At 37.4% G+C, this 25,070-nt stretch overlaps 1 protein-coding gene across 1 annotated transcript in view; it reads left to right on the top strand.

The window, feature by feature from the left end:
* Positions 1 to 25,070, top strand: part of LOC132124812 (dedicator of cytokinesis protein 4-like) — a 75,042-nt gene that overhangs the window by 19,234 nt on the left and 30,738 nt on the right. Inside the window, exons 12-24 of the mRNA XM_059535964.1 lie at positions 659 to 810; positions 2,494 to 2,575; positions 3,289 to 3,349; positions 5,638 to 5,770; positions 5,897 to 5,985; positions 11,112 to 11,237; positions 12,129 to 12,253; positions 14,165 to 14,327; positions 14,462 to 14,568; positions 14,969 to 15,125; positions 21,405 to 21,502; positions 21,621 to 21,704; positions 22,734 to 22,834. Coding sequence (XP_059391947.1) covers positions 659 to 810; positions 2,494 to 2,575; positions 3,289 to 3,349; positions 5,638 to 5,770; positions 5,897 to 5,985; positions 11,112 to 11,237; positions 12,129 to 12,253; positions 14,165 to 14,327; positions 14,462 to 14,568; positions 14,969 to 15,125; positions 21,405 to 21,502; positions 21,621 to 21,704; positions 22,734 to 22,834 — 1,478 coding nt within the window. The remainder of the gene's footprint in view (positions 1 to 658; positions 811 to 2,493; positions 2,576 to 3,288; positions 3,350 to 5,637; positions 5,771 to 5,896; positions 5,986 to 11,111; positions 11,238 to 12,128; positions 12,254 to 14,164; positions 14,328 to 14,461; positions 14,569 to 14,968; positions 15,126 to 21,404; positions 21,503 to 21,620; positions 21,705 to 22,733; positions 22,835 to 25,070) is intronic.

Genomic DNA, 25,070 nt, shown 5'->3' with positions numbered 1-25,070 from the left:
TAAGACAATACCAGTATAGTTAGAATTCACCAAATTCTCTGTCTTTTTCTCTCAGCTGCAGGCCTCACCACACGTGTCCCAGTTTCCACTGGTCCATAGGTGGGCAGAGGTGTGGGGGTAGGGGTTAAAGGAGGAAGGAAAGAAACTAAAGAGAAAAAGATGTGGGTGTGGATGTACTAGACTAGAGAGAGCGTTTAAAGAGAGGATAGTGGGAAGTGAGGGCGCAAGCAAAAAAGACACCAGTGTGGCGTCCCCAGGGTCAATGACCGTTTTGAAGGATCTTTCTGTTCAGAAGAACACAGTAAGGGTCCAAAGCTTAAAGATGAAACCACAGTGCTAGGGTTTTAATGATCTGTTATTACATTATGTAATGTAATGATGTAATAAAAGTTATAATAATTTCATATATATGGTTTATAGTGAAGAAATACATAGGTTACATAAAGCTTTACTCACTACATTCAATATAAATTATGCATTTTAGCAGTATTGCATAATTCTTGTTTATGTATTTTTACACAAATATACAGCATGTGCTGCTGTAGTTGTGGTTAAATTGTTGGCTGGTAGATAATTTATGTACATTTTGAGTGATTGTGTTGGAAATGTCTTTGTCCTTATAATGATTAATGATTATATTTTGGTTTCTTTTGAATAGATGGAGAGACGTCATCGTAGACGCGAGGCTCCCCCGCAGGCCAGTATGCACCACCTGTTCCTTCAGATGAAGAGCTTGATGAGTTCAAACCTGGGGGAGGAGCTGGAGGTCTTCTACTCGGTCTATGACAGCAGGGAAATGCGACCAATCAGGTGCCATCTCCAATTCTAGACACCCAATCACAAGTCTTAAATTCACTTCAATTTAAAAATCAGACAATCATTTAATCATTCTCATGTTGTTTAAACCTGTATGACATTCTTTCTTCTGTAGAAAGTCAGTGGGGTCAAGTGTTGTCTTTCTATGGACCCCATTGACTTTCCTTGTATGAAAAGCTTATTGCATACTTAAAGGGATAGTTCACCCAAAATTTTTTATTTCCCTATGATTTACTCATCCTTAAGCCATCCTGAGCATATATGACTTTCTTCTTTCAGATGAATACAGTATGTCCAAGCTTTATAATGGTTGAGATTTTGAAACCCAAAAATGTACATCATAAAAATGCTCCACATGGCTCCAGGGGGTTAATAAAGGCCTTCTGAAGCAAAGCAGTGCATTTGTGTAAGAAAAATATCCATATTTAAAACTTTATAAACCACAATTTCTAGCTTGTGCTAATTGTTGCATGTGAGTTCAACAAAATAATGGCTTTCCAGCGGATGACATAGGCGTAGCGTGAGCTCCGGTGAGAAGTGACAAATGCAGAAGCACAGAGGAGAGAACAAAACAAAACACAAGTCACAAATTAGAAGTACAAAACAAGGTTTTGTAAAGGAAAATGTCGGAGGATTTCGATAATCCCAAACCAATTTTCGATTGCTGTGAACAAAACTTGGTTCTCGCAAGACTAGCATATTCTTACTGGAGTTTACTCTGCACCTACGTCATTGTAATTCAAAATCTCGACACCCATTCACTGCCATTATAAAGCTTGGAAGAGCCCCAGGACATTTTTCATATTAATCTGATTGTATTTATCTGAAAGAATAAAGTCATATACACCTACTATGGCTTGGGGGTGAGTAAATCATGAGATAATTTTCATTTTTGGGTGAACTATCCCTTTAAATAAATTTTCGTTAAACATTTGATTTGGTAATGAGAAAGGTTATAAGTTTTAATGCAATAAAAGGCTTTCATGTTGACTACTCACTAAGTTGTCCGTTAGATCCAGCAATAAAAATCCCCAAAATTGATTCAGTCTGACCACAATGTCATTAATTATGAATCTCTGTATTCCTTCTAACTGTATGAAAGACGTCTCCAAGCCCCACCAGTCATACGTCAATGCATTTACCTAGCGTATATATGTATGACGCTATCAGACTATTACGTTGATTGCACTGCTACTGGGAACTAATATCTGAAATTCAATTCGGCTGTGACGTCAATGCATCTGTTTACCGCTCTCCATCCTGCATACATTAGCCTGAGGGTTGTTTTAGTTCCACATCCATGACGGAACTACTGCCTTGATGTGTTTGTTGAATTTTTCATTGGTTTCTGTCTTTTTCTCTCCGTCCTTCTCTCTCTACACACATGTTAGGGAGTGTGCTGTTCAGGCACTCCTCCTCGTTGTAAATTATTCAGAATGAGTGGCGCCCCAGGGCACTTAGTGAAAGTGAAGGAGAATCGAGGAGATACTGAGCCTCAATGGGCCTCTCCTTGTAATTACCTAGCACTAGTGTCAGAGGAGATGCACTAACACATGCAGTTGTGGACGCACACGTACACACTTGTGCTTGCACCAGTCTTGCTGTGTTTCCTTATGCTTCATGGTGTGTTTGTGGTGAACCTAACGGTCTCTCTTCTCTTTCTGTCTGTCTGTGCAGTGAGAGATTCTTTGTGCGCCTCAATAAGCAAGGGCTACCAAAGTCTCCAGAGAAGACTGAGAGGCAGTGTACACTCTTTGTTGTAAGTATGTACTTTTTTGAGGTGCACCAAGGGCTTGTCCTTGGACCTTTTTCATTTGCTTTGGCAATGGATCTGAGATGCGTTTTCTTAACAGTTATCATTTGTAAATATCTAGAGTAAGACTGTCAGTTGATAAAAAATTTGAACCAAATTAAATATATGACAATATATAAAATATATTGACATTGAGTTATTAATCACATTCATTGCAATAATCACATTTATCACTACTTGCTCTGAAAAGCCCCCAAAATTAAAATTATGTAAGTAAATTTATTTTTTTGTGGTACACAAGCAGATCATTGAATCAACATTACAAAAATAGGCTTTGGATGTCAAAATATTTTATTGTTTCACTGTTTATCAGGATATCAGGAAAACCTGTGTTTAACTTGTTTTGTTTTAGTTCTTTCTTTTTTTGTTGTTGTTGTTTGTTTGTTTGTTTTGTTTTATTAGTTCACTTTTGTTTGGTTTGGTTAGTCCTATCATCTTTTGTTTTGCTAGTTCTTTTGTTTTGTTTTTTTATTTATTTTTTGTTGCATTTTACTGCAATGCATTGTTTTTATGTATTTAATAGCAATAAATGGGCATATTTAATTGACATATTTTATTTGATTGTTTAAATAGTAACTTTTAAAAGCATAGGTTTAGAGAATGTTTGGTACATGGAATCTAGTAAATATTGCTCAATAAAACATTTGTCTTTTTTTAAGGATTTGGGAAGTAGTGATCTTCGCAAAGATGTGTATGTTGTAGCTCATATTTTTAGAATAGGTAAGAGCTGTTGGATACACACACATTTTCTCGCCGTGTGACCTGTCATAATGCCTTAGTGAATCTCTATCATAGGTGTCATATGGATTTCTCAACTTGATAGTGCACTGCTTGATAGTGCTTTAAGATTTTTATTGACAGATTACGTCAGATGTATTTGTCAATAGTAATGGCAGCATTATAAGGGCTGAATGACAGGCCACTTCAAGTCGGTTGTAACCAAGATGGTGTCTTTGTCTGTAAACGTCACCTTTGTGTCTGTGTAGCAGTCGTTGCTACATGCATGGCCTGCACTGGTACAGATTCTGTGATAAAATAGATTAATGCTCATTTGCATGTATGTAATTCATGTCACTGTTGACTGGGAAGTATTCGTTGTGTAATGGTTTTTGGTATTTCTATTTTGTGTTTCAAACGTTATTTTATATATATATATATATATATATATATATATATATATATATATATATATATATATATATATACAACCCGAATTCCGGAAAAGTTGGGACGTTTTTTAAATTTTAATAAAATGAAAACTAAAGGAATTTCAAATCACATGAGCCAATATTTTATTCACAATAGAACATAGATAACGTAGCAAATGTTTAAACTGAGAAATTTTACACTTTTATCCACTTAATTAGCTCATTTAAAATTTAATGCCTGCTACAGGTCTCAAAAAAGTTGGCACGGGGGCAACAAATGGCTAAAAAAGCAAGCAGTTTTGAAAAGATTCAGCTGGGAGAACATCTAGTTAATTGATATCAGGTCTGTAACATGATTAGCTATAAAAGCTTTGTCTTAGAGAAGCAGAGTCTCTCAGAAGTAAAGATGGGCAGAGGCTCTCCAATCTGTGAAAGACTGCGTGAAAAAATTGTGGAAAACTTTAAAAACAATGTTCCACAACGTCAAATTGCAAAGGCTTTGCAAATCTCATCATCTACAGTGCATAACATCATCAAAAGATTCAGAGAAACTGGAGAAATCTCTGTGCGTAAGGGACAAGGCCGGAGACCTTTATTGGATGCCCGTGGTCTTCGGGCTCTCAGACGACACTGCATCACTCATCGGCATTATTGTGTCAATGACATTACTAAATGGGCCCAGGAATACTTCCAGAAACCACTGTCGGTAAACACAATCTGCCGTGCCATCAGCAGATGCCAACTAAAGCTCTATCATGCAAAAAGGAAGTCATATGTGAACATGGTCCAGAAGCGCCGTCGTGTCCTGTGGGCCAAGGCTCATTTAAAATGGACTACTTTCAAAGTGGAATAGTGTTTTATGGTCAGACGAGTCCAAATTTGACATTCTTGTTGGAAATCACGGACGCCGTGTCCTCCGGGCTAAAGAGGAGGGAGACCTTCCAGCATGTTATCAGCGTTCAGTTCAAAAGCCAGCATCTCTGATGGTATGGGGGTGCATAAGTGCATACGGTATGGGCAGCTTGCATGTTTTGGAAGGCTCTGTGAATGCTGAAAGGTATATAAAGGTTTTAGAGCAACATATGCTTCCCTCCAAACAACGACTATTTCAGGGAAGGCCTTGTTTATTTCAGCAGGACAATGCAAAACCACATACTGCAGCTATAACAACAGCATGGCTTCGTCGTAGAAGAGTCCGGGTGCTAACCTGGCCTGCCTGCAGTCCAGATCTTTCACCTATAGAGAACATTTGGCGCATCATTAAATGAAAAATACGTCAAAGACGACCACGAACTCTTTAGCAGCTGGAAATCTATATAAGGCAAGAATGGGACCAAATTCCAACAGCAAAACTCCAGCAACTCATAGCCTCAATGCCCAGACGTCTTCAAACTGTTTTGAAAAGAAAAGGAGATGCTACACCATGGTAAACATGCCCCGTCCCAACTATTTTGAGACCTGTAGCAGAAATCAAAATTGAAATGAGCTCATTTTGTGCATAAAATTGTAAACTTTCTCAGTTTAAACATTTGCTATGTTATCTATGTTCTATTGTGAATAAAATATTGGCTCATGTGATTTGAAAGTCTTTTAGTTTTCATTTTATTAAAATTTAAAAAACGTCCCAACTTTTCCGGAATTCGGGTTGTATATATATATAAATAATCATTCTGCCATAAGAGCTACATAAAACTGTGTTAACGTGTGTTAGTTGTGTCACATGACACATTATGTCAAGCTTGTGACAGTGCTATATGTTCTTTGAGGCAGAATAAGAAAACTTCTGTTACATGTTTTGTATTAGCTTAAATATGTATTCTCATAAAAGCAGTGTGTGAGCCTCAATATGTGTGTCCACAGGGCGAATGGTTGCAGGTGAGAAGAAGAGTGTGAGTAACACGCAGTACAAGCGTCCATACGGTTGTGCCGTGATTAGTGTGGCTGACCTGTTAACAGCTGACTTCAAGGATGATCACTTGCTGAAGATTTACTCGTGAGTATTCAAAATTTCCTTCATTACATATTACCAGGAAAATATATTGTGAAGATATTCAAATATATCACACAGCCTATAAATTGTTGAAATATATAGCAAACTAATGGCACATTATGTTTACAGATGTAATGCAGAAAGTGAGTGGTACCAAATCCATGACAGTATTATCAGGAAGGTCAGCTCACGATACAGCCATATTGGCTCAAATGCAGGTAAGATTTAATTTTGATTGTCTTCTTAAAGGGATAGTTCAACAAAAAAATTATACATATGAACACAATGTCATTCAAAACCAGTATGTAGTGTTCCTGTAGCTCAATTGGTAGAGCATTGCGTTATCAAGCGCAAGGTTGGGGTTCGATTCCCCGGGAACACATGATAAAATGAAAAATTGATAGCCTGAATGCACTGTAAGTCGCTTTGGATAAAAGCGTCTGCTAAATGCATACATTTTAATTTTTACATTTTAATTTATATATTTGTATGTTTTATTGTATTGGTTTTTATTGTTATGGATTAATGTAATGTAATTTTGTTTTATTTGTTTTATTTTATTTTTGTCGGACCCCAGGAAGAATAGATTAATGGACTAATGGGGATCCAAATAAACAATAAACAATAGTGTTGTTTTTGGTGGCCTGTTTTAATTTTAGTTTTAGTCTAGTCGTTGTGTGAAGCTGTCATTTTAGTTTTTACTAGCTTTAGTCACATTCATACTCTTTTTAGTCTAGTCAAGTTTTAGTCAACTAAAAGTCTGAGCATTTTATGAATTGCTTTAGAATGATGCATGACTATTTTAGTCTAGTTTTAGTCAATGGAAATTGTATTTTAGTCCCTTTTTAGTAATGCAATTCCATTTAACCCAGTCAGTATAGTATAAGTACCAGTACTTACCTAGGTTATCTTATTATATTATTGTTACCTTATAGACTCAAGAATACCTCCATTCCAGACACGTCTCATTTTTGTTACGTGATAAAGGTTCGTTGACGATGATATTTATTCATAATTTTTGTTGACGAAAGCAACACTACCAGTATGTCCTTTCTTTCTACATAAGGAGAAATTTCAGTCTGGTCCTCACACCGTTTTTGGACAACTTAAGAGCAGAAGGTTTAGTCTACTGTACAATGCACAGAATTTCCATTTTTGGCTGAACTTTCCGTTTAAAGAACATTTTGTCTGTCATAGCAACAGTGTTTTTCTGAAAATGTTGAACCGAGTGATTTATTTAAATATTCACCAAATTTCAAACATATTCAAATTTCACCAAATTATGCTGCGGAATTTCTTTTCTTCATGCTCTTTAGACATAAATAGCAGGACTCTTTACAGAGAAATGCTGGGGTCTCTCCTAGCAACAGGTTCTGAGCAGCAGCAGAAGCATGCATTCAAATCATATGCCAGAGTGAATTCAACAGAGAGACAGAGGAGAGCTGTTATTCAGCCGCTTCTGTTTTTATGACGTATGCATGACTCAAAGAGTCATGGCCACTTTCAATTTTAGGGTTGGGCATTTGTCATAATAGAATGCATGTTAATAGCTACTTATTATCATTTATTTTAAAAGTGGTGGTTTCTTTTACTTGCAGTGGATTAAAGGTGAAGTCTATAATTCCTGTGCACCATATCAGCTCGCAAGAGCAACTTTCTTTATACATTTTCTGAAGAAAACATGAACAGTGCTTTTCTGTTCTGTTGTGGCTAGTTGCCAGGGCACTTCTGTACGGTTGCTAAGGTGTTCTGAGATGTTTCAAGCAAGTTGCTCAGGGCTTGCAAAATCACTAGCCTAGTGTCCCGGGGCTATTGTGTTTTCCAGTCAGGCTACCAAAATGCCAGACGAGCTATCTTATATAGTGAAATGAAATCCCTCCCTTGGGGTAATTTGTTCTTATTTTATTAATTACGATAAGATTTCCTTAACAATGTTGACCTTTTTAGTTATGTTACTAGTTTTTGGTCATCCCACAATATGTTCAAACCGTGAGATATGTGATCTTTTGCAGCCCTACACTCCTAACTTATTATTTGAAGAAAAAATACAATCACTGAAGTTTTCAGTCATGCTGATTTTGTCCGCAGTGAAGTTCGGTCAATATCTTTTTTTTTTTTTTCTCTGGCTAGTTAAATTCATTTTGGGCTTCCATAGTGTGAAGAAAGGCCTGCTTGAAGGGCTACAACAGATTTAGAAATTTTGCGAGCCTTGTTGAGACAGTATGTGGTGGCTGCATTGTTTGTTAGGTGATTGTTTACTGGCCCAAATTAAAAACACTGTCTTCTATGTAAACTCTATGATGTTCTAGAGATGATTTTATTTTAGTAATTTAATTTGAATGTACTATATTTGTATAGTAGTGTTCTTATTTTTATATTATATTTTCTATTTTCTGTTAAATTTAGTTTTTTGTTCAATTTTGTTTTCTAACAATATTTTTATTTACAAGCCAACTGCTTTGTTTAGGTTTGGCTTGTTTCGACTTCTGTTTTTGGTTTGTTTTTTGCTTTGCTCGGCTTAGTTTTTTTTTTTGGCTTTGTTTTGTTTTGTTTTTTGTTTTGATCTGCTCTTTGTGTGGCTAAGGCTATACTGTTTTGCTTGACTTTGTGTTTTTATTTTATTTGTTTTTGTTCTGCTTGGCTTTTATTGTTTTATTAGATTTTTGGCTTTGTTTTGTTTTCTTGTAGTTTTTTCTTTTATTTTGCACTTTGCTTTGTTTTGTTGTTTTATTTGTTTTGTTTTTGGCTTGGCTTGGCTTTGCTTTTATTATTTTATTTTGTTTGTTTTTTGGTTATGTTTTGTTTGGCTTTATTTTGTAAGTGCCGATCTTAAACTTTTTGGAAGAATCCATACCATGGCTTACTTATACATGTCTCTGCACTTTAAAATGGGATGGGAATTATGAACAACATTTAACAGAGAAGCCACAAACACAGACCTGTAATTCATTCAGCTAGATCAGAAAAAACCTGATCTCAATCAGCTTGTAAATGCCATCCAGCCATCTGCAGTAATTCAGTTACTCTAAATGAACATCTTTTTAATTGATGACCAGTAGTAGCTATTTATCAGTCACACTCATCAGCTATCAGTGTGGACTAAAACGCCATATCGATCTCGTGCACAGAGAGCAGTTGACCCTTTTAATGACATTGTTGTCACTTGAGATGTTTTAATGGCCAAATCGCCAGCTCTTATAACTAATCGCTTGGATAAAAGCCAAATAACTTTTATTGATTTTGTTGCTGGGTTAAAAAAATGAACAGAAATAAAGAAACAACAATGTTCGTTTTAGGTTTAAAAAGGCTAACAGATGAAAGATGAAGTAGGGGTTTCTGAGTGCATGGTGTTGTGTTGTTGATGCCATGTTTTGTGGAGGTGGTGGAGTAGTAGTTATGTAATCTTGGTGTGCATCATCTCGCAAGTGGTTTCAAAATGAATGGACTGCTGATGTTTTCACTCGTGTAGGCAGCTTACTCTGAATATATTATGAAACCATAATGAAGCCATGGCTTTATAGATGCTTCCAGAGCTTCTAAACCCATCAAACCTCATCTATTCAATCTGAAACAGAAAAATGTCCCTTCTATGTTTGCTGTTTGTGAAGTATGAGACAGCTTTCTTGTAGAACGAAGGAGTCAAAAACCCTGAGGAAGACATCGAAGGGATTAAGCTTGAAGAAGAGGGCCAGATAAAAAAAAACGGAGGGAGTCAAAAAAGCCGATCAAGCAGGAAGGAGATTATGCCGTTTCGCTCATGTCAATCTAAACCACAGGCTGTGTCCCTCAGCAGATGTACAGCAGGGTTATATTTGAGATGAAAGTCGTTTAGACAAATGAAGGAATTGGAATGGGTGAAATTTCCATGTGTAAGAACTCAACATCTAGCTGGGCTTTGTGATGAAATTACTCAAGAGACAAAGTGTTTCTTCAAAGAGACTTGGGACTTTAAAGTGTAAATCTAGTGCACGGATGTCAAAATCATTGGCTTTCATCAGTTGCATAAATGAGGGAGGCAGAGAAATGCTTGTCATTAAGTGTGGTCACAATATGATCTAACAAGCACAAATGATACAAATGGGGATTAAGGGTACCGGATTACCCATAATTAAGTTAATCAAGGGACAGCTGGATCATTCCTGTTATGCAGGACCTTTTGAACTCCAACTTTAGAAAAATAAATTTAATTGTGTGTGTTTTTTTTTATTACCGGTAAAGGGTGGAAATAAACACAAATTTAGCTGTTTAGAGGGACTGACTTTCAAGTTGAAGTTAATTTTCATTGTTTATTTAGGGATATTCCCACCAATAATTAAAATTCAGCCTTGTGTTGTTCCTATATGATTTCTGTGGAACATTAAAGAAGATATTTTGAAGAATGTTGGCAACCAAATGGTTTTGGGTCCTATTGACTTCCATAGTATGGACAAAAAATACAACCCAAAACCCAAAATACCTTCTTTTGCATTCCACTAAAGAATGCAAGTCATACATGTTTGGAAAGACATGAGGGTAAGTAAATGGTGACATAATTTTTGAGTGAAATATTACTTAAAAGTGTTTTGAAATATTGATAATATGAGGGTAATAATGTTATCAAGCAGGATGTTTTAAAGAGAGACAAACCAACAGAAAATACTAAATTGACTATATTTTTGCTAATACTTACTGACGAGTGTGCTGTTGTCTTCCCATCAAAAAAATGATGTCACTTCCTGGTGGATGATGTCATAAAAAGAACAGTCAAGTTTGGGGGATTGTACAAAAGTAACAGGGTGGAAGTGCTATTGAAGCCAAAGGGGAAAAAACATATAGATTTGTTACAGATTAAACTTTTTTTTTTTATTTTGCAGGTGAAATCTAGGTAATTTACAAGACCTTTTGCATAAGAAAGAAACATTTCCCATACTACTGCGCATCACTACACTATTGACAGTGGGCAATTATTGGCAAATTTTGCTGAAATTTCACTATTGTGACTTTGCCTTTAAACTGTATTCAGAGGAAAATGTGTTTCATTGTGAGATCTTTGTTATATTTCGTAATAAAATCCTGTTTTTATAAGTTGTGAAACTATTTAAAATGTATGACTATTTTTATATATTTATTTGTTTTTTGCCCCTCCCCCCAATATATTACCACAATAGTGAGTGAATTGTGAGACTGAATGATACATTATTAGGATTATTTTCTCTTCCAGGCTTTCTCTACATACACTACAGTAACAGCAAATCCAGCTGTTTTGTTGGCAGACACTTATGGTTGTTTTCTGTTTACATTTGGAATAACACTGTCAGATTTTACCACAAAGATTCACTGAAATACATTTGTGTTTATTTTGTAGGCCTTAATGTCTCTCTCCAGCTCCTGCATGGGGATATGGAGCAGATTCGCAAAGATTACATGCGTCTTTTCACCCGCAACGTCTCTATTACTAAGAGGCTTGGTTTCTCCGATATCATCATTCCAGGTGGGATAATCATATTTTGTTGTCATTAGGCTGCTTTTATTCATCTCATTACCATTGCATTTGTGTTTTGCAATGTTATGCAAATGAAATCTGTAGCTTTACGATATCTTTTGTCATTCAATCATAGCATATGGTAATGTGGCTGCTCTGTGCCATTTGTAGAAATGGTTTAATCATGTCATTATGCGGTTAATCAATGGCTTAGCAGAGTAAATATAGGCTTTACAGGAACAAAATACTGGTTTTATTGAGTTACCATGAACTTTGAGAGATAACAATGTCATATACGGATATCATAATTTAACACAGACACATCTTACAAAGATAACAAAATCAATTTTATACAAAATAGGACTGATTTAACGGGATGCTCTTGTTATGCTCAGTGTCACACAATATACATGCACGACTAAAGATCGAAATCAGTGGGATTTTTTCCTGTGTCCTTTCCCTTTGTTTGACTAATAAAAAATGGCTTGTTTTCTGTCCTTTCATGCAATGCACTGGTGCGCCCACGTTTTATTTGATATTTGCTTTCACACCCTCATTTGGCAATGAGGCACCTTTGAGCCACACGTGTTGACAGAGTAATTAGAAATGTTTTGAGGTGTTTCTAACATCTCTGAGGATCTTTGTAAGTTTCAGCTGAAATGTATTCACAGTTTTCTTGTCCTGCTCAGACTTTATGTATGCATAAAGGAATGTGCCTTATATAAAAAACACATACAACAATATTGTCTTGAAGTGCATTGTAAACAAAGTATTCATGGTCATTTATCAGTGTATCTGCACACAATGGAAAACTCAACTTCCTTTTCAGCTACTTCTCCTGATAAGCTGATAACTGTTGGTGGGAAAGATTTCTGAGATATGGTTATCTTCCTCCTGCAGGTGAAATAAGGAACGACCTGTATGTGACCCTTGAGAGGGGTGAGTTTGAGAAAGGTGGAAAAAGCGTGGCGCGTAATGTGGAAGTCACCGTCTATCTGCTGGGAGGTGATGGGCAACTTCTGAAGGTGAGAACTGTCATTGGATGTCATGTCATGTTTGCGTCTAAATTAATTCCAGTTTTCAGATTTTTTTTTCTCATTCTTTTCATCCAGTTTATTAACGTAATATGCATTCAACTTTGTGTCTTTTTCCTTTTTTATTCTTCTTGTCTTGAAGTGGAAGTGTAATATACTGTTTTTTAAAAAAATTATTCTGTATTATCCAGTTTTGAAATAAATGCTCATCATTTGTTCACTACATCGCATTTCTGTCAGTAAATAATTAAAAGTAACAAATATTTGACCATAATCTAAGTCAGTGGTTCTCAACCCGCGGCCCGTCACGAATTCAAATGCGGCCTGCCATATGCTGAATAAAAAAAAATAATAATAAAAAAAACGTTCAGTTTTACAATTAATTTCATTTTTTACATTAATTAAAACATTTAGGCTACTGATGAAATATAAGCTTTATCCTAATGTTTTTATGTGAAATTATTTTGTTTTTCATATATTATTTTCAGACATGAGCAGACCTACTCACATAACATTACGAACGCATACAAGTGCGCACTTTGGCAGAATTCAATTCAAATAGTCATCAACAGCCATTAGTTCGGTAAAATTGAGCATCAGAATGGACAAATTTGTTTTTAAGGGAGAAAAAAAGAAATGGGAAAAATGCCAGCGAATGAACACGTACAAACAAGATTCAAGAATAGTCGCAGTATCAGTAGTGAAGGAGAAGTGCTGGATTTTCGGTTTGACCCGCAACTCACTTGAAGAAGTTCAGGCAAATAACACCATACTACGTAGCAATCCTTAATTGAAGAAATGTGGCAAAACATCTCTGGAGAGAACTTCATATTATCAAATTCAGAAGTGCTTTCCATATTTGGATCAACATAGGCTACATTTGTGAACGCACATTTTCTGCAATGTTGTGCGTCAGGGTCATGCTCCCGTGCACGTCTTACAGACTGCATCTTAAAGCCTCTTATACTTTCTGTGTCCGCGGGTCCGCTATGGACCGCTAGGTAAGCATGACGTAAAAATCGTCATCGGAGAGTGTGTGCCGAGGGTCTGAGCAGACGACCGCGCGGACAGGTGCGCATGGTCAGTAGGCTTCAAAAGCACAATTGCACATGTGCAGGCAGTGTGAAGAAGCTCATTGCTACTTGAACCTGTGCAATCCGTCAATAAATGCATATAAAGACAGCGATGTGCAATAATTCTGGGCAATTGTTTGTTAACATGTTTGTTGCAGAGCGGACCATCAGCGTGCGCATTCAGAAGTATAAATTGAAGAAGTATAACGTCCGCACTGGCCGTGTACGCGACTGGATTGCTCATGCGGAAAGTATAACACAGGCTTTACAATCGCAACTTCTTTGTGTTACTCCTTTTGAGCTGAATCTCACATAATTGATTAGCTCCCGACAGCATCAGGTGCTTTATTTATGGGGAGTAGAGTTATTTATTTATTTCAATGAATGTAATAGATTAGATATCATAACATCTAGGCTATAATATTATAAGTTAGGTTGGTTTGTATTGGTGACGTAATATGTAAATTATATGCGTGCGGCCAGCGAGACTTGCACTGGACCATAGTGCGGCCCGCTGGAAAAAAAAGGTTGAGAACCACTTATCTAAGTAATATTAAACATCCATGCTTTTGCATGGTTGTGATGTCAAATTACCAGCCAAGTAATTTTTATTATTTATTTATTTTTTGGGGGAAGTTAAAGTTTATAAAAAAGCATTTTCGGTTTCAGTTTTTGGCCCAGTAGATCCAGAATTTATAAAATTATTGATCATTTATGGTTCATGACTACTTCAAAATAACACACACTGTTGAGTGGTTCACATTACGACTATCAATATATTTTTTTAATGTGATTGGGGTTAGTTTCCTGTTCTCTGTTTCTCTCTCAGGGTCTGGTTTGTTGTGGCTCTGGGGAACCAGGAGTGGATGAGCACCGCTCTTTTGTCCTGTATCACAGTAACAGCCCTCGCTGGGCCGAACAGATCAAACTACCCATCCCTTTGGAGATGTTTCACGGCACACACTTACGCTTCGAGCTCAGGCACTGCTCCAGTGAGACTCCACTATGCTTGCACTTTTTTCATAAAAATTGATTTTACGTCTACTTCCTATTCCATCTTCTGAGATTTTATGCTTTGCAATTATTGACCCATTTCACATAACTACCATTGCCTCTGTTCATGCAGCAAAGGAAAAGGGTGAGAAGAAGCTTTTCGGCTTCTCTTTTGTCCCTCTGATGCAGGACGATGGGAGACCATTGCCCGATGGAACGCATGAGCTCATTGTCCACAAGGTACTGTCTCTTTGTGTATCAGTCTGTTTGTATAATTTGTATGAATCTTCTTATCATATATAGACTTTGTGTCGTACCAGAATTAACAAAGGAAAGGGATATAAGAAATAATGGGATCCTTGCTACAAATAATGTTTGGGGATGGATCATAGATAGATAGATAGATTGATAGATGGATAGATGGATAGATAGATAGATAGATAGATACATAGATAGATAGATAGATAGATAGATAGATAGATAGATAGATAGATAGATAGATAGATAGATAGATAGATAGATAGATAGATAGATAGATAGATAGATAGATAGATACAAAGTGATATCCATGGTTTCTTTGTATCTGTTGTGTGTTCGTGACATATTTGGTCTTTGAACTTCTCTGTCTCCATCACAACAGTGTGAAGAGACAGCTGATCTCCAGGATCCTGCTCGGTACCTTAAACTGCCATTTTCCAAAGCCAGCCTCCAACCGGGCAACAGCCAGACAATAAAGAACAGCAAAGAATCTTTCTGGATCCAGTCGTCTCTCTGCTCCACTAAACTCACTCAGAATGGTGAGATGATGTTCCTCCTAACAATATGACAAAAAACTAAATTAAGTTATGTGGATTTGAGATATGAGATCAAGTTAAACCTGATCTGGCATAAACACATTAAGCCGAAATTAGGGGAGGGGGGGCGATATGAACAAAATCTTATATTATGATACGAGTCATTTTATTTCATGGTAACGATATATACCACAATTAGCATTGTCATAGTACCAAAATTTCAGTATTCGGCACTGTACCAATTTCGGTACCAAAGCAAAACACAAAAATATGCTTATCCCAAAGTACCTGTTTTTTTTGGCAACATTAACCACAATATAGTTATTTTTGCTTTAAATAAGGTCTTTATGATATCAACATTTTTGATACCATAGAAATTTCATAATTCTTTTCACCAGTGTCAGTATCACACAAAAAACTAATACTATCCTAAAAAAAGCTCACTGATGACAAGTAAACAGTAATTAAATTAGAATAAGAAACTATTTACAGGCAATAGGACAAAAAAAAAACTACTGCAGTAGAACAAATAAATAAGAAATACATACATTGTGTAAAGTAATCAAATGTATAAAAACACTGCATTTAGTCAGTCAAGAGCAGAGAGAGATTTTTTCACTTTTGTTTGATTCACATTAATGACAGACAGCAGGAATATTAGACTGCTGTCACTTTAAGAACTGCCCGGATCCCAAATAGTTTTACAGATGTGTTTTCTTTCTCAGCCGTTTGCTTTCACTTAAGACATGAATTACTGTGTTTACAAGGATACTTGCAAATATAGGGGTTTATAGGGGTTTTGACGATTAAAAGTGTGTATTTAACTGTTCAAGGTTTCAGAAAAAAATAAATCAGTTAAATCTGATTCTGTTGCATAGTACTGAATAAAAATAATACAGTATTTCGACATTTAATATTAATCTATTTTCTGTACAATTTTATTGTTTTACTTTCAATAAAACGTTTATTTTTTCGGTTTTGTTTTTTTTGTGACCACGTAGCATAGCAACGCCACGTGAGTCTGTAACCACGATAGAGATGATTGTGTTAAATATATGCGTTTGTAACAAGCTTCTTATTGGTTTTTACATATGTGTATTTACATAAACGGAATTGTTCAATAAAACATATCTAACAACCGATGTACAAGTCTAACGTGGGATTTTAGCTCAGTGGAGTCTGATATACTGTTGCTATATTGCTCTTATAAGTGAAGAGCTGCACAGTATATACTCAAATTTTCGCCGCCAGAAAGTTTCCCGTTTGAAAGGCAGAGCGAATGGCTGGAGTGGAAACAGAGATTCATGCGTTACAGAACAGGATGCAGAGAATATATTCAAATCGTTCACATTTGATAATGACGATGACAGAGATAACTATGAAGTGGTGATTCAGAAGTTTGACGAGCACTTCATTCCCCGAAGAAACGTGATATTTCATCAGCAGTGTCAGCGAGAGGGAGAGACTGTAGAAGCGTTCGTAAGAGGACTTTATGAGCTCTCGGATATTGTGATTTTGTGAAAACAAATGTCATTCTGAACAGTCCTGGTGGTAAGCTGGAGTGTATGGGCCAGATGAGGACAAAAGTAAATGTAAAAAAAAATATGTACATGATGAATGCATATGTGGTGAGAGGAGCCCATGTTGGGAATCTGTTAGGACGCAGTGCTGCAATTCAGATGGGGCTAATAAAAAGAATAGACGAAATAAGAGAGAATGTGTTTGGCTCTTTGGGACTGATGGCATGTGAACCAGTCAAAATAATGCTTAAAAGTACAGCAGAGCCATACAGCATTCATGTAGCTCGTAGAGTACCAATCCCAATGCTTACGAAGGTAAAACAAGAACTGGACAGAATGGAGCGGTTGGGCGTGATTGAAGAGGTTTCTGAGCCCACTCCACGGTGTGCCCCAATGGTGCCGGTCACCAAAAGGAATGGAGACATCAGGATATGTGTCGACCTCAAACGACTAAACGAAGCCGTTATTCATGAAAAGTATGTTTTGCCAACCTTGGATGATATCACTTCTAAACTGGCAGGGGCAACAGTCTTTTCTAGCCTCGACGCTGCCAGTGGTTTCTGGCAGATACCGTTAGACGATGCTAGCAAGATGTTGACTACTTTTATAACTCCCTTCAAGAGGTACTGTTTCCGTCGCTTGCCAATTGGCATAACTAGCGCTCCAGAGATATTTCAGAAACGCATGAGTGAGCTACTTCGGAACGTCGAGGGAGTATGCTGCTATATGGACGACATCTTAGTATATGGTCATACTAATGAAGAACATGACCATAGACTTGATGAAGTACTGAAGGCTATCCATGCCTCAGGACTGAAGCTGAAGAAGGAAAAATGCCTTTTTGGTCAGAAGGAATTAGGTTTTGTTGGACATCGTCTCAGTCAAGAGGGCATTAGACCCAATCCAGAAAAGGTCCGTGCTATCCGGGACCTCAGCAAACCCCAAAATGTTACCGAATTACAGCCATTGAATGAGCTACTGAGAGCTGACACAGTGTGGAGGTGGGACAAGAGTCAAGAGGAGGCATTCACAAAAGTGAAAGAAATGTTAGTAGCGGCCCCAGTGCTGGCATATTACGATGTGAACAAGCCAACAGTCATCACAGCCGATGCCAGCAGTTACGGAATAGGAGGGGCATTGCTTCAAGAGCATGATGGGAAGATGCTTCCAGTGGCCTTCTGTTCCCGTACTCTCACAGCCGCAGAGAAGCGCTACGCTCAAATTGAAAAAGAATGTTTGGCTTCAGTTTGGATGTGCGAAAAGCTGTCACGATATCTCTGTGGTTTAGAGTCCTTCAAAGTACTCACAGATCATAAACCTTTAGTCCCTTTGATAAACCAGAAAAAACCTTGATGAGGTCCCCATTCGCTGTCAGCGGCTCCTAATAAGGATGATGCGCTTTAACCCTGTGGCAGAGTATACCCATGGGAAGGCACCTCCGGACTACAGTTCCAGTGATGTCAAGCAACTTGGTCCCTGAATGGCCTGACTTGAAAAGAGTGGAAGTTAAGGATCGCAGAGCCAAGGATTCTTACAGATACTTCTTCAATCGACGGTATGGTGCTACATCCTTATTACCACTATCTCCTGGGGACTCAGTGCGCCTAAAGCTGGATGGTGAAAAGGTGTGGATGACGAAAGGGATCGTAAGTCGTCAAGCTGAACAGCCTAGGTCATACTATGTGTCAACTGACCACAGAGAATTTTGCAGGAATCGTAAACATCTCCAAGCCATTCCAGGGGATACTGCTATACAACATGAACAAGATCTACCAAGCTGCACAACAGATGAGGAAAGTAACCTACCTGGAGTTCCAAGTGAGCAATTACCCGAGGCGAATCAAGGAACGTCTGTTCCTTCCTTAGAACCTACGGCAGTTGTGCTTCATACTCCACAACATGTAGTGTCACCCAAGACCACACATTGTGGGCGAGTGATAAGAAAGCCATTGCGTTACCAGTCATAATACGGATTCAAAACTATTTTTCAAAACTTGTCTAATTAATGCATTACGGAGACCTTATTTGTGGACAGATTCATTTCGCATACTGTTTTACGTTTGTGATATAATCAGCAGTAAAATTGAACTTTTGATTTAATTTTGTTTGTTTAAAAGTGACATACTTTTCCAAAAAGGGGGAAGATGTGATAAATATATGCGTTTGTAACAAGCTTCTTATTGGTTTTTACATATGTGTATTTACATAAACGGAAGTGTTCAGTAAAACATATCTAACAACCGATGTACAAGTCTAGCGTGGTTACTGACAATGATAGTTTAAAATTTCTACCAGTTGACACATTTCTACCGGTTAATTGTGTCTATCAGTACATTGCCCACCCCTAGAAGAAACACAAATCACAAACAATACAAATTTATTGCAACTAAAAGTAAAATGGAAATGATTGTCTCAGATCTATCCCATCCAGTCTGATGTCTGTTAGGGAGCGGCGATTTCAGAAATACCTTCTCTCTGTGCCATATGGCCTCGTCTGCATCATGACCTTGATATTGTGATATATTGATCTGAGCCCTTCAGCAGGTGAATGTCATGGTAACAGTGGCAGAAAACCGAGAGGTCTGCGTTTGGACTGGAGATCACAGCGGGCTGAGCCCACACCTGCTTCTGTTGACCTTGGAGCTTCGCCCAGTGTCTCTGCTGCTCTGCCGTGCCTTTGCCCAACTGCACACATATCAACGGCCATCTGGCTGTTATTTAACTGAAGGCTCTGAACCCAAGTTAGATTCAGTTTATATTGCATCTATACTCATTCTTAAGCTTCAGGCTTTTTAAAGTTTAGCTGTTTATATTGAGCTTGATTTTTGAACTATATTGGTGAGATGTATGAACTATAGACAAAGCCACTTTTGTCAGGTTGTACGTCTAAGTATTCAGTTGAATTCCTTTGTTTTTGTCATTCTCGCATATGTAGCTATCGAACATATTTAATGTAAATGTTTGGAATGCTTCCCTAAAAGGTTCACCAGTGATTGATATGAAGACACTTGATTAAAGTACAGTTGATTTGCCAACAGTTGATTTCCCAGTGGTTGACTCAATAGTGTTGACAGTTGATTCACCTACAGTAGTTGATTCGACAGTCATTTATTCAGTACCAGTTAATTCACCAACGGTAGATAAACTAATGATGATGGTTGATTGACCTATATTTGATTAAACAGTTGATTCACCTACAGTTGAATTAAGAATGGTTGATTTCGTACCAGTTGATTTGCCAAAAGTTTATTTGCCAGATATTGATTCACCAATGATGATAATTGATCTGCAGTAGTTGATTTTCCAATCATTGATCCGTTTCAAAGTGATTTGCCAACAGTTGATTCAACATTGATGATGATTGATTGACCTAAAGTAGTTGATTTGCCAGTTAATTTCAGTACCAAATGATTCAGCTACAGTTGATTCGCCAGTTGTTGATTTGGTACTGGTGGATTCGCCAACAGTTCCTTCACCATTGCTAATAATTAATTGATCTACAGTTGTTGATGTGCCAATCACTGATTCGATACCTGTTAATTGCCAACAGTTGATTCACCATTGATTATGGTTGATTCACCTACGGTTGATTCGCCAATCATTGATTTGTTACCGGTGGATTCACCCAGCAATTGATTCACCATTAATGATGGTTGATTCACCCACAGTTGATTCGCCAGTTTTGATTTGGTCCTGGTGGATTCACCAACAGGTGATTCACCAGTGATGATGGTTGATTGACCTAAAGTAGTTGATTTGCCAGTCATTAATTTCAATACCAATCGATTCACCTAAAGTTGATTCGCCAATCGTTCATTTGTTACCGGTGGATTTGCCCAACAGTTGATTCACCCTTAATAATAGTTGATTCACCCATAGTTGATTTGCCAGTTTTTGATTTGGTACTGGTGGATTCACCAACAGTTGATTCACCATTGATGATGGTTGATTCACCCACAGTTGATTCACCAGTTTTGATTTGGTCCTGGTGGATTCACCAACAGGTGATTCACCATTGATGATGGTTGATTGACCTAAAGTAGTTGATTTGCCAGTCATTAATTTCATTACCAATCGATTCACCTAAAGTTGATTCGCCAATCGTTCATTTGTTACCGGTGGATTTGCCCAACAGTTGATTCACCATTAATAATGGTTGATTCACCCATAGTTGATTTGCCAGTTTTTGATTTGGTACTGGTGGATTCACCAACAGTTGATTCACCCACAGTTGATTCGCCAGTTTTTGATTTGGTACTGGTGGATTCACCAACAGTTGATTCACCCTTGATGATGGTTGATTCACCCAAAGTTTCTTCGCCAGTTTTTGATTTGGTACTGGTGGATTCACCAACAGATGATTCACCATTGATGATGGTTGATTCACCCACAGTTGCTTCACCAGTTTTTGATTTGGTACCGATGTATTCAGCAATATTTGATTCACCAGCAGTTGAACTGCCAGTGTTGGATTAATCAACGATTGATTTGTCAACAGCAGATTCATCAACATTTTATTTGCATACAGCTGATTTTGTAATTGTTAATTCTTCAGTGGTTTATTCGGAAACTACTGATATAAAAACGTCCGATTTGCCAGCATTTGATTTGTTAGTTTTTATTTCGCTAGTGGATGATTCATTAATGGTTATTTTGCCAGTGGATTTAACAGATCTGCCAAAAGACTGATTCAGCCACTTTATCAATAATGCAGTTCAAAAAGTTTTTGTTCAGAATTGCATGTTCCTTATATTGTTTCCAGGTGAAATGTTGGACCTGCTGAAATGGAGAGTTCATCCGGACAAAATCATTGACTGCCTCTCCAAAGTGAAGGACATTGATGGCACTGAAATTGTTAAGGTATAAACCACACACATACAGCAACCTGCTTTTACCACTGAAACTGCAGAAATAGCATAGAATATTTCCCAAAAATAACTTTTTTGTCTCTCTGTAACAATTGATTGTCTCTGTATAGTTTTTACATGACATTCTGGACACCATGTTTGGGATTTTAGACGAGAGTCCACAGCGGTATGGACTTAAAGTGTTTGATTGCCTGGTGAGTGTTGCCCTGTTCAAACCTTAGGAATGTGAATGTATGAAAGGAAGACCTTGCATTGCTCTCAAGTTTTTAGTTTCCACAGATACTCAACATATTTTGACTGTGAACTCGTACAAATTCATCCATCTCTTCTGCAAGGAGATGGTTTCTTGCCGTTAATGAGTTCAAGATGCTTTCCTCATCTCTCCTGCACTGTGTTTCCACGGTTACATGCCAAATATGGCAACTCATAAAATCCATCTTAGACTTCTCTTGCTATAATCCAACTCCTGTCCTCACATCCTCTTTATTTCAGGCAGAACAAAGCACTTCTAGATCAGAAAGCAGATTTGAAAAAAACTCTGCATGATTGAGCGTTCTTTAGGGCTGAGTGGGAAGTGTTTTGTACAGTAACTTTACTTTTTACACGGTTCTCTGGAATACCTGATTCTGATTGGCCAGTTGCATTCTAATGTGTCATATTCCATGGCCTCCACCTTTTCACATAAAATTATTTAAATCCATCATGGAAATGGCACCTTAAAAGGTTCATAGACAATTTGAACAGTTGATTCACCAGTGTTTGTTTCAATGGTATCAATGGTTGATGTGATACCAGTTGATTCATTAATAATTGATTTACTACCATATGATTCACCAGAGGTAATTCATCTTAACTCATCTTGTACTTCTCTTGCTATAATTCCTGTCCTCATATCATATGATTAAACTAGTTTAATAGGCAGGATAATGTACATTAACACTTGATTTGTTGACAGATGATTCAAAGACTTGATTCATTTAACAGTTCATTTCTTAGTGGTTGACTGATATGTGCATCTGGCAAATGATTGACTGACCAATGATTGATATACCAGAGACTGGTACACTTATATGTGATTTGGCTGTTCTTGATTCTGCTGGTCAGTAATTAAAAATACACTCTGCCAAAGTCAAAAGGGACTTATTTAGCTAAATTATGTTAATAATTTTGCTATGGATATGCTTGAAGCTTTAATGAAGTGATGATTTTCATTTTCTCCTCAGGTGCATGTTATAAATTTGCTGCAGGACAGCAAATTCCAGCTCTTCAAACCTGTAATTGACAACTACATCGAGAACCACTTTGCTGGTGCCCTTTCCTACAGGTAAACACTGGGGGTTACAAATCGCGATTTATAAGACAAATGGTTTTAAATGGTCACTGGTTAAAAAACATTCTGCAGCATTTGGTATGTCAGCTGGCACAGAATATTTTTAGTTTTTTAATTCAAATGCTTGTACAATGAGAACTTTGTCAAAATGGATTGGGGGCAAGACATATTGAGATCAAAATAAAAGTCTTGCAACCTAAAGATATAAATAATAATCAAAAATCATTAAATCTTGGTGGAAAAAAAGAAACCTCGCTCATGTTTTTTTTTATTTTATTTTAGTAGATTAAAGGTCCCGTTCTTCGTGATCCCATGTTTCAAACTTTAGTTAGTGTGTAATGTTGTAGTTAGAGTATAAATAATATCTGTAAAATTATAAAGCTCAAAGTTCAATGCCAAGCGAGATATTTTGTTTAACAGAATTCGCCTACATCGAACGACCCGTTTGGACTACATCCCTCTAGTTCCTGCAGTAATGACATTACTAGAACCGTTTTTTGACTAACCTCCACCCACAGGAATACACAAAAAAGGGGACGTGGTCTTGTTGCGCTCCGACAGAGAAGAGGAAGAGTTGCGTTTGTGTTAGTTGCCATGTCGTCGAAACGCTGTTATTTTCATTTCGGAATCCAATCACCTTTGTTTGGCCTTCCCAGGGACGCTGTACTTTGAGATCAATGGTTACGATTTATGCTTAACTCGGTTCCCGAAAATTATTATCCACATGTAAAACTGTGAAAATGTAAAACATGTAAAAATGTGCAGCACATTTTGCTGAGGACAGATTCCTCAATCTCAATCAGTTTAATGCCGGATTCGCACAAAGATTATTCTTCAAGATGGAGCAGTTCCCTCTTTGTCTGGAGAAGGCGTTGTTTATGGACCACAACCGGTAAGTGTATTTTATTATTTAAGTTGGTGCGTTTAACAGTTTCTGTAACTTATTACACAAAGGGCAACGCTGTTTAGCTTTGTTAACTAGATGGTAGGGCTGTGCAAAAAACTGAATGCGATTTTCATGCGCATCTCATCAGTAAAGACATTCTGTAATTATAAGTACATCTCCAGCACGTGCGTTCAGATCAGGATTGCCAGGTTTTCAAAACAAATCCTGCCCACTTGCTTCTCAAAACTAGTCCAAAACTAGCCCAATCGCGTTTCCAGGAGGGCAGTGTGCGCTCAGCTGCTGTCGAATCACAACACAGGAACCGCTGGCACAATCAGAACTCGTTACGTATTTCTGAAGGAGGGACTTTATATAACAAGGAAGTCATCAGCCCGTTTTTATGAAAGTGAAAACAGCGGTGTACAGATAAGTGAATTGTGTGAAAAATACAGTTTTTTTTTTACACGCGAAACATGAACATGCTATATTGCACACTGTAAACACAATCAAAGCTTCAAAAAAGCAAGAAAAACGGGACCTTTAAGCCTATTGAATGAGACCACGTCTGTGTTTTTAATTTGTATTTTTGAAGCTATTAAGTGAGTTGTTATCATTGGTTAAATTATACTTACACCTTTTTTTACATTATTTTAAATATTTAAACAAAAATTAACATCTTGGACATCGAGAGCCAAATTGCATTTATACAAATTGCGTATATACTTAAATTGCTATAGAAATCAAAACTAAATATCGCAATATAGAATCGGGAGATCTAGCAATTCCCAGCCCTAGTATACATTCTACACATGTAAAAGTCATCAGAGAATTTTATGAGTTTTGAAACACTCAGAAAATCCTATGGTGTTCATCTGAAATTGCTTGTCATGCTTTTGGGTAGAGTAGTGTTTGGTATCGTAGAAAGATAAAAGGTGTTTTATGTTGAGCTCAAGACGTTGTATGTAAAGCCCCTTTCACACTGCACACCGGACCCGGCAAATTGCCTGAACATTGCCGGGTCGCCTTCTGTGTGAAAGCAAACACATCCCAGGATTGATTCCGGCATTGAACCCAGGTCGGGGACCTAGTAACATTGCCGGGTTCAGTCCCGGGACGAGCGCTGTGTGAACAAAAGCCAGATCTAATGCCGTGTCATAGTGATGATGCACGTTATCGCGCAACTCTTTTACCTGATGTTTTGAAGGAAGATCGACGTTCGCGACAAAAAAAATATGTGCAAACTGTAATGAAGCAGAGATGAGTTAGTTCCTCACTTTCCGCGATGATGCCGAGATCGTTCGCTTGCTTCAGTGAAAGTATAACGTGCCTAAAGTGTCGACTCGT

The sequence above is a fragment of the Carassius carassius genome, chromosome 43, assembly GCF_963082965.1.
Source record: "Carassius carassius chromosome 43, fCarCar2.1, whole genome shotgun sequence".
Lineage (NCBI taxonomy): Eukaryota > Metazoa > Chordata > Actinopteri > Cypriniformes > Cyprinidae > Carassius > Carassius carassius.
The sequence above is the reverse complement of the archived record's forward strand: the minus strand, read 5'-3'. Positions and strand labels throughout refer to the sequence as shown.